Raw genomic sequence first — 11,401 nt, 5'->3', positions numbered from 1 at the left:
TTCACCAGATGACTGTACCAGCTTAAACGCTACGTTCTTCTTCAAACCACCAACAAACAATCATGTGAGTACCGTCAACCACAATAGTGTAAGACAAGATTAAGGTTGTTGGATCTTAAAAGCGTTAAAGGGAGAATTCGATTCAGCCAGTGACTTAATTTTTTCCAAAGTTCATTGATATAATTCAGTACATTGCGTTGAGAGAAAGATCAGGATAGATTTTCGAAATATTTCATGAATGAAAGACATCTTTTAGCTATTTTCTTGAAACGAATAGTTGTCAGAAATGGTGTATCAAGTTAGTATAACCAATACAATGATCATCAATAATTTCATTCATCAATATCTTACAAAGTTTTCATTAAACTCAACCTATATAAAGAGATGATTCACTAAGAATATTGTGTGGTTAGAATACTGTTATCTCTCCAATCAACAGTCACCCGATTCTCATTGATTCCATTATCGTCATCTTACATAAGTGTGGAGTACTGAGATATGCAGAACCAATCCGGTGAGTGAGATTATTTTGTGAGAATACGTTGCTCTACACTTTTCAAGATGTGACACAATTTCAATGCCTCATTTTGATGTCCCAAATCATGCATAGCTTAGATCTTGCATGTTGAAGCTGTAGCTGAACACCAATTTCTTGCTTATAAATTTCCACTCAGCAATTGAATCACATATATCTTTAATTTGTTCGTAGTTAAACGAAGCAACAAATATGATATTACAGTTCAATTTCACAGTATATGGATGGGGATATTGTTGAGCTTTTTATTAAGACAACAAACCGATCGATTCTAGAATATCACTGAAAACTTGAAAACACTGGATGGCTATTTTGTTCCAGTAAGTGACTTCTTAGCAGTGCGCACCCACGATTCCGCATATGATACTCGAGCCCAGGACCTTCAGTCTCGTGTCAACGCTTCACCTCTAGACCACCGAGCCGGCATCTAACGGTGTTAATGTCTAACTTCAATCAATCCACAATATTGTTGAACCATCCCCCATTGTCTTCAGTAAGTAACTACCTCACATCCGACACGGTTGGACTTCACTTGCCTCAGCTTCTCACTAGAACACCGAGAATAACCTCTCGAAGCTAGTCCAGGTTTTCAATAGTGATCTAACATTGATGGGTTTATGATCTCGATAAAAAGTTTGATTTAACTTGGTTTGTAGTATCTTCGGATGTATAAGTGCCAACTGAAGAGTTAACTGAATGGTAGAGGCTAAATAAAAAACGTGTTGTGTGCCAAATTATCAGACAATAGAGGGTAAGTAAAGCAACGTTTAAAGTTAATGCGTGCTTCATTCATCTAGATAATTTTGTTCTCAGTGCACAATGAACCGTTTCTTTGAAACTAGAGCCTTCAACTATCAAACTTGGCATCTCATTTTTAAACCAACAAATTAAGTGCGAGTATATTTTCATAACGAGCTAACAATGAAATGAGCTTATGTATGCTACAATATAATGAACAGTTTCAGTCGCAAATGAAGCAAGTGATTTCTGAATGAAACAGTTACATCTAAGCATACATTTATGTACGTGAAATGGACAGTTGAAATGCAGTTTCATGTCTCAACTTCCATCAAAATGTGTTGTGTATCTCCAAATCAATATTATTATATTAATTTCATACACAATGTACAGTTTCACAATTCATTGGGTCGCTTTAAGAGAAACAAGTAAAATGATAAAAAGTGTAATCATTAATTTATGATTTATTCCTTAGATATCTATCCCCTTGTGCTTACCAACCGAACATCACAATCTGGGAAAGTTTGATTTGATTGTAGGTGTTTTGCAATTCATCAATCTCGATCAGATGTTCGTTAATTCGTTTTCCGATTGGTGATTACTTCATGATTGGTTGCTATCAGACCTCAAAACTGTTACACTTGATGCTACTCAGTAAATTACGAAATAATTGGATTTCCAATTGCAACTGATCAAAATGCGAATAGAAACGTTACATAACACCTTTATTTCAATGTGCGTGGATATTTTGACAAGTACAACAGGATCATTTTGCTTTATATTTTAAAGATAAATTATCACATGTTCCTACTTACGTCATGGCCTTCACTAATCAACCGATGACACCCAAATCCCTCAGAGATACACCGATATTCCTAAACTGTCTGTCATGTATGAAAGAGGTTCCAAAATCATTGGAGTATCGCTACGGTTAAATCACTCATTTATATATATATATATATATATTAGCTGAATGTAGTTCTCTAAGACTTCTATGTTGTACTGATTTTGCATTATTGAATAAATGCACTATTATTATTATTTCTTTGAACTCATAAGGAATTTCGAGTAAAGTAAACAATTCAACTTTCGTACTTTGTGGTGAAAACCATGATGTGTATGTAAATATAATGAACAGATATTCCATTTCAGGTATGTCTACTAAATTCTTGAAATTGCTGCACCGTTTACGAACTAATAATCCTTGGTACTGAAAACTCATGCAAAGTATAATACAAAACGGAAGAACCTCAGTATACATTGGTAATTGTGTTTCTTAGGTAAATAATACTCAAAACGTGCTGAACGTTAGCTAATCCCTTTATTCTGTGAATCCTGGTAATCTGTTTTAAACAGGCAGCATTATTGTATGTCGTGGTAAGGCATTTAGATGAATTGAGAATTCGTTATACGTGGATCCACTCAGTCAATTTAAAAGGATTTTGCTGATGATCACTACCAATTCGACAATCGTTACTACCCAATAAACAATGAAAAAGTGTTCCATCTCCATATTGAATAACTCACCAACTCATGCAATGCACAATTGTAAGGTTCTAAACAATACCTTTTGGTTTAACAGGAAAACATAACTTTAGAATTATCGTTTGCAGAAACATGACTGGAAAGCTGTAAAATTGTAATCAATTACCGATTCAATAAAAACGTTTTTATAGGAAAAAAATTCTATATTCCTGTTAAGCAGATCAAACTATATTAACTGAGGTTTGCAGAAATGCATTTTTTTACTATTTAATAATATAACTACATTTAATGTTACTATCAGATGACCAGTTACGTTCATATGCACATTTAAGTTTCATCAAACTGATTAACTAATAAACAACAATTCAATTTTTTCTTGACCCAATTAGTAGTAAGAAATGGTGTATCAAGTTAGTATAACCAATACAATGATCATCAATAATTTCATTCATCAATATCTTACAAAGTTTTCATTAAACTCAACCTATATAAAGAGATGATTCACTAAGAATATTGTGTGGTTAGAATACTGTTATCTCTCCAATCAACAGTCACCCGATTCTCATTGATTCCATTATCGTCATCTTACATAAGTGTGGAGTACTGAGATATGCAGAACCAATCCGGTGAGTGAGATTATTTTGTGAGAATACGTTGCTCTACACTTTTCAAGATGTGACACAATTTCAATGCCTCATTTTGATGTCCCAAATCATCCATAGCTTGTGATTCATCTGATAATAAAACCTTCGACACTGATTAGTAATTATGTTATTCATTTGGTCGGAAATCTTAGTGGAGTTGTATAGCAAAAGTGATCTGTTTTCCAAGTGCATTCATCAACGTTTATCGACATCTGATGATGTTCAGTATATTTAGCGATTTGCTTTAGATTTTACATGTTAAATCAGTGTCCCGCGAAACAAGTTAGTATTTTCACCTTAAACTCATTGACTGGTTAAATACAATTCGATCACAACAACAATTATCATTCAGTGACCAATGTATATACGTAACATTTCATCTCCTAGTTAATGATCAGTTTTACATATGACTATGTGAAAAGTAAAATCAGTTGTGTTGTAAGAACTAGACAAATAAGGTGCTGTTCGGCAGTTCATCAGTCAATCTAGGATCAGCAAGCGTAATTGTTAAGTGAAAATATATTTCCCTGTTTGGATCGTCCACTTGAGGTTTGTCAGCATGTATGTCTGCAAAATCAAAGTCGAAAACACTAGAAATTGTCATCTCGTTATGAAACCGGTGAACTCAATACTCGTGAACAATACCTTCTCAATTCGAAATATTTTTAAAGAAACTAGACATAAGTTGGTCAGTTAGATGGAGATGAAATGTGTCTATTTACGGAACTACTGTAGTGAACCGAACACCAATTGGGACAATCGAATGTATTCAAGCACGAATTACAGACAATCTCACTGAATTCTGATAACCATACAATGAACAGTTATTTTGCAAATTAACAATCAATTGTCTCAATCTTAACTGTTCCTTTTGCAAATATCAGTTCATCTTTTCTAATTACACTGTTCATGCATTTTCCTACCAATTGTGCTTCATTTCAGTTCTTTCCTTACCGGTCTTCTGTCAAAATGCATTCTATGTATCACCATCGCCATATACTACTTATATGGACATAAAGAGACCACACTACACTATTATTTTTCAGTTATTTAATCCCCCAATAGAATTGAAGATGTTTTTGATATGTGATTACAGTATATGGTTTATGATCATATAACAAATGTGTATATTTATTTATCAATACGTTTCCCCATAAATGAATAATTCACATATATTTGATACTAATTCACGAAAACGGTATATCCGATCCTATTCACTAGATCAAGAAATAAGATATTTTGGAATTTTCGAATTGACAGCTAGTAAAACAAATGATAAAATTAATTATATACTGTCAATATTTACGTTTCTGATTGTGATTTCTGATTACTAAGTAACTACTTTTTAATTCATCTAGTGATCCATTTTACATTTAAATCATTGGATATATTGCTTTTTTATGTTTACCGGTTAAAATGTTTCTGTTTAAGAGTAATGGTCAACTTTTAGTTGTGTTTTATTAATTCTAACTAACTGATCAATACTTTATTGATTAATGTATCTGGGATATTTATGAGGATAAATTCTGATACCTATAGATTGAGAAACCATATTCCTTTCCTTCGTGTTAAAAAATGGCCTATTTTTAATAAGGATCAAACAGATTTGGGTTTTAATGTTAGACTATATCGGTATAGATCTGTTCATGACTACAACTATATTGATGATGTGATCTCTAGGGGTTTCAAAATTTTAGCTTTTCAAAACAAAAATTAACTTTAATCTAGTCAGAAGAAAATTTATACAGAATTTTAGGAAAGTATATGATTATTTCTTGGATACTCCATTGGTAAACTAAAATCAAAGTTTTATTCACCATCAAATGTTTACAGTTTCATAATATTTTTTAAATGTTGCTCACTATCTAAATACCATCTAATAGTGAAAGAATCATTTCAAATTTCCTTTCATTTTACAAAATTCAATTAAGTTTTTTATATCTTATAGAGAAAACACTATCTAAAGTTGAAGTTCCATTGATCACCACTAATCAACCAAAGGCACGAGAAGAGTTTAAAGATAGACCAACAAATGTAAGATGTCCATCATGTGGAAAAAATATATCTACACAATTAGAATATCATAATGGTTTATTAACTTATGCAGCTTGTATCGGTATATTCCTTTTCGGGTAGGTTAATTAATTATTTGAGGTTAATTTACCTATTATCACAGATAAAATTCTAGTTAATAAGTATCATAAGACATTGTTATAGCAACATTAAAAAATAGAAAGTTAAGTGATTCATTTCAATTTTCATGCAACCTTTATTCAGTCAAATGACGTTAAGATGTAAAGTAATGAAGACTGTCCTGATTGTCAGACATTATGATTATTAAAATAAAGGCTAGTTTGTTATTAACTGAAGTGAACCTATTTAAATGCTCTCTTATTATGGTATGGGATGACAATTCAGTTTAAACCATGATCTCTTAACAATGACATGAAAACTTTCTCTAAATAGTAATGATACATCCACAAGAGACTAGATTGCATCTAGATCTCCCAATGTTATAGTAGGAAGTTGTGATTGTTTGAGTCAACCAATTAGATAGTGATACAATATCTCACCCACAACATTAGATTCTGGAAACCTTGTAATGAAAACAGACTAAAGTTGGATATAGAAGTGAATGGATATTGACTGTATAACTCAACACTGATACTCATCATGACAGATATAAACATATATATGTGTTGCTACGATAAAGTTATTTTAATTCATCCACATGAGAATTAGGATGAATAAAAAGTTTTAAATAAACTTTTGTAATTCTAAACTGTATTCCCGGTTAGTTGAATCTTTGACATCAGTTTACAAAAATAGAATAGTCACATCACCTTCAATTACTTGAACGCTGAAAATATGAAAGTTTGTTCTAATTTGATAACAGATTTTTCAACCTTTCATTTCTAATTATATTTAGTTGTGTCACAGAGTTTGTTATGGTAAATAGTTTTCATACAAGGATGATTTAGTTATTTTGTATTCTAAAATATTCCAAAATCGTTATCGATTTGAAGGTTTTCACATACATATAGACATGAACTTATTTGTTTCTAAAAATAGTGATCAAATAGATGTCAACTGACTAGAGAGAAATTTTCAGAAAATAAATATGAAACACTAATACTTATTACTAATGAAATGATACAAATGTATTTTTGTTTAGATATCTAATAACAGCTTTCTGTATTCTGGTAACCGATATATTGTTAATTATTAGTATGAGGTTGTGGAGATTGTTGGGTTTTTGATTAGGACCGTGGACAATGGCTCAATAGTCTAGAAGTTAAGCGTCTGCGCGTGACACTGGGGGTCTTGGGTTCGAATCCTGCATGCTGGGGAGTCCCATACGAGAAAGAAACGGCTATCTAGTGGTTCAGTATTTTCAATGGTGGTCTAACATTGGTCGACTCATGATCTCGAAATATTGTTAAGGTTTCCAAATGTATTTAGAATTAATAAATGTGAATCATGAGTCATGTGAAAAGCAATTGTATTACAATACCTTAGCTGTCATAATTTATTACAGTTCATTTAATTTTCATACTTTTTGTACAGAGGAGCTTGTGGTTGTTGTCTTATACCATTCTGTGTGAAAGCATGTAAAGATGTGGATCATAAATGCCCAAGTTGTCATAGATACATTGGATCTTATCATAGAATAGGAGATTGAATATTTAACAGTAGAAGATGAATCAAGCTAATCAATAATAATAAATTCATATTCGACATATCAATATCAAACTTTCATATAATTACAATTTAAGTGTTGAAATTGTTTTAAATTATTTTATTCTACCATGTACGTCTGTTTATTAAATAATACAAATATTTGATATAAAAGGAGTTACTTTTATTTAAATATTAAACATTTAATCGGATTTTGATTCGGTTTCTAACTTCTCAATAATGAAATATTTATTCTAATGATAATGAATACTTTAATTAACTAAAATAACTCATAATGTTATTGAATAAGAAAAAGAGAATTCAGCGAAGAAAATTTTCTTTTCGACGAAATCATTTACTTAAGCTGTACATTCGTATATATAGTTTATATGGAAAATATATGTCTATAGGAGGCTAGAAAAGATTGCATTATAAATTGATTCGACAATAAATAACAAATGAGGTGACGTACTAATCAAGGGGTAAGGAAGAAAATAATTTATGGGTCAGATAATAGTTCAATTGACAGATATGAAGAAAAGTGACAAACACAAATGTCATAATAATAATAATAATAATCTGAGTAATAATCAAGAAAACTTGTATAAGGTGGTAATAATAATAATAATAACTGATTAGAGTTTAAATGTAAAATAGTAATTTAAAAAAAAACAGAAACAAAAACCGATAATAATCAGATAAAAGTACAGAAAAAAAAACAAAAAAAAACAAACGTACCCAATGAAGGAATTAGGGCCAAGGAAGGGTAAGAGGTTGGACAAATCGTTTCTGCACGCAAAGTTCAGGCTTGAATTCATGGATTGCCAATGCCTCAGCAGTGCATAAAATATTGATTCGACCTCCCTTTGATCCGGTTCCTTTAACTCTATAGATTATCTTAAAAGACGTGTCTTTTGGAGCAATGTGTCCACAATTGATCAAATGCTCTTGTATCGAACTGGTTATCTTTTTACATTCACCTTTTAGGAGCCAAGCTGGATAGTGTTCAGAGATACGTTTGGAAAGCGATCGCTTTGTGCGGCCTATATAACGTGCTCCACATGAGCAAGTAAATTTCGTCGAAAAGAAAATTTTCTTCGCTGAATTCTCTTTTTCTTATTCAATACTTTAATTATTGTTTCTATTAAAAGGAATATTGATCGTCATTCGTTTTGTGTCAGGTTTATAACAGTCAGATAAACAAAGTGATTTACTGATTAACTGAATAAAAGCTACAGTTTCTGAATAAATAATAAGTAATTTTCACAATTGATTGATCGCTGGGTAGTGATCAATGTCATGAATGTCAAGTCCTTCTTAGTGTTGATCGAATGATCGAATGTGGCCACTAGTTTAGGTGGCTCGACACTGCGTGCACTATGTTGAGATAAGATGATGGTTGGAGGTGGTCAACAGGAAACCCTGGACACGGGTTTCGTGCTACTTGGCACTCATCAGCAAGGTGTACCTGTAATCTTGAGGGAACTGGTGCTCCCTGACGTATTCGATCCCGTATCACCCAGCTTCACAGTCAGAGACGTTACCACTGAGCTATTCGGGTCGTGACTGACCTCCTGTAGGACTGAGATGTAATCACAGTTGATTGATCACTGGATAGTGATTAATGTCATGCGTGTCAAGTCCTTCTTAGAGCTGATGGAATGCCATCGATCAGCAATTTGTGTATTATTAAAAAAAATTTCTTTTAATAAATTTTTATCAAGAGATGGTTAACACAAGTAAGAATGGAACAATGAAGTAGCATAAATTTATGTAGATCGTAATACATCATCATGATACAAAAAAGAAACATTTTGATATATTCTATGATACGAGAGTGTTTGTGATGAGCTTAAGAAGTAACTTGTTTATCAACATCTTCATTGAGAATTTATTTCAAAACAATTCATAATAACATAAATAAACACTTGCATGCCTTCAAACATACATTATTTTATGAAAACTATAAATTATATGAATATCCAAATATATAACGTTTATAATATATCTTTGTTATAATAAATTCTTCACAGAAAATTAGGAGAAACTATCTGATGATTTTCTCTTGTAAGAAAACAAAGCTGGGATAAATTATTCTGCGTTTTGAACTAACGATGTCATAATTTGTCACTTCTGACGTTGATATCAGGGTTTATGCAGATGGGGACTTCGTTGTACTGTTTGAACGGTCTGAAAATGTTTTGTTATTTAGGAATAACAAAAAAATTAATCATGGAATTGTGTACTAAGTCGTACACGAATAGAAAACGCCGCCGACAATCTATTGACATTCTGGTTGTTTGTGATTTCTTAAACGTCTTTTTTGTAGCATGGTAATAATCTTTTACTTAATAAGTTCCTAGTAGGTAAAATGGAGAGAGCAGATACTCCGTATCTGATAACGTTGAAAGGATCTGGTATAATCTACATGTCGAACTGTCATTAAAACGACTTCTTTCGGCAGATGATATTGAAGGAAAATATCACTGATTTTGGCTGGTAAAGGCTACCTGAACGTTAATCATATTGACAGGATGGCAACTAAAGCCGTATAAAAGTGAAATCGATATTCGCTGAAGATGACCCTAGTTTATGCATCATGTCAACAATAAATACACAAATTAAAAACTGCGATTTCATATATTTTCAACTTATAAAAATTCGTGTTTAAAGATTACACAGTCGAGTGCGAATGCTAAAAAATACCATGGAATGTATTTTCTCACAGATAAATTCGTAGTACCGTTTAAACAGATATGTATGAAGCTTTGGCCACAATATTTTAAATTATGTCTGTAAAATAACAACTACTCGTAAGTAACATAGCTTGATTACATTAATTTAATGTTGGCGATTCGAAATTACTAATAATATTTATTTTCCCATCTTAATAAGCGATGCTGAATTTCCTTTGATTTTCAGTTATTCTTTAGCGATTGAACTATACGGTAGTCACAGAGAAGTATTTTCGAAATCTTCTCATAATTCCAGAGATATTTACCTTCCGAAACATTCTTTTTGTTAGAATGGATATATCATGAATGTAAAATGTAAATGTAAAATGGCATTTGAACTGTCGTCTCTGTCATTCTAAAGGCTTCCTATAACCCTAGATTACTTTCACACTTCTTTTCTTACAACAGAGAGAAGACATGCAATGCAGGTTAAAGTTTTACTTTAAGAACAATGATGTACAGTAAATCGGGTGTATTTGTGATGTTTTATAGGATCTTGAGTCTTCAGAAACTCCTGGAAACATACTTAATATGGTGACAGCATTAGTAGATACCCAATCAAAATAGGACAAAGTTCTTCATTTTTTCAAATATTTCCCTAAGGTGTCTATTTAACGCTGATTGGGTAAAACACTTTTACCTCTTTTCCGGACCTCTAAAGTTATTTTTCGAGTGATATTTACGAACTCCCAATAGTTTTTTTCATCACTGTGATATAGTTGCTCACAATGAAATGCTAATCACTGTAAAGCTTGGCCAACAGTTGTCTAATGGTACTCCCCGGTTATCAATTAATCAAATTACAACAAGCAAATTGTTTCAATTGTATTTCGATTATGTATTTCATACATACTTTATTGATGAAACCAATATTTGTTATGACTAAAAGTTTGCGAGCATTCATAAAGAGTGTTACATCGCTGTTTTTACACCAAGTAAACTTTCAACCCTCTAGTATATCAGAATGATTTAGATCAAATACGTTATCATTAACTCACAAGATAGTTAAGTTTTCAATACTCCAAGTAATACTATTTTCTTTAGAGAATCAAAATTTCACGCCTCATTTGATGAATAGAAAGACTGCAAGGATTAATTCAGCTGACTCGAATTTCAGTTTTGAAAATTCTGCTCTCGAAACTAGTGGTTCAAATATGAATTTGTGGTGAATCTTCAACATTTCGAGATCCGTGACTATGATATTGTCCTTACGGTGTGAAAGCATTTGGCGCAGAAACTATTTTTATTTCGATAAATACGGCGAAAAGGAATTTTTTACAAGCGTGAACTATATACTTCATAGTTTATGAGCAGTACTGATCAACAAGACACGTTCATTTCAATTTGAAAATGACATGATACAGATGTACAATAATGTACTAAAAGTTTATCTTTTTGTGCACATCAGACCTTAATTGAATTCATGAACCGATCAATGTTAGATCACCGTCGAAAACTCCTGGGGAGTCCCACGCTAGGACGAAACGATCGTCTAGTGCTTCCAGGTTTCCAGTGGTGGTCTAAAATTGATCGGTTCATAAGCACAATTAAAGTTGAGCAATCTCTACAAGCCTATACTGATAATT

At 32.1% G+C, this 11,401-nt stretch overlaps 1 protein-coding gene across 1 annotated transcript; it reads left to right on the top strand.

The window, feature by feature from the left end:
• Positions 1-234: 234 nt before the first annotated feature.
• On the top strand, positions 235-7,084 carry Smp_060210 (putative lipopolysaccharide-induced transcription factor regulating tumor necrosis factor alpha; the record flags this gene model as incomplete). Its single annotated transcript, XM_018789749.1, has 3 exons — positions 235-298; positions 5,351-5,534; positions 6,970-7,084. 3 exons carry the CDS (start codon positions 235-237, stop codon positions 7,082-7,084), a joined length of 363 nt encoding a protein of 120 aa, XP_018655161.1.
• Positions 7,085-11,401: the final 4,317 nt, after the last annotated feature.

This window comes from Schistosoma mansoni, chromosome W, assembly GCF_000237925.1.
Source record: "Schistosoma mansoni strain Puerto Rico chromosome W, complete genome".
Lineage (NCBI taxonomy): Eukaryota > Metazoa > Platyhelminthes > Trematoda > Strigeidida > Schistosomatidae > Schistosoma > Schistosoma mansoni.
The sequence above is the reverse complement of the archived record's forward strand: the minus strand, read 5'-3'. Positions and strand labels throughout refer to the sequence as shown.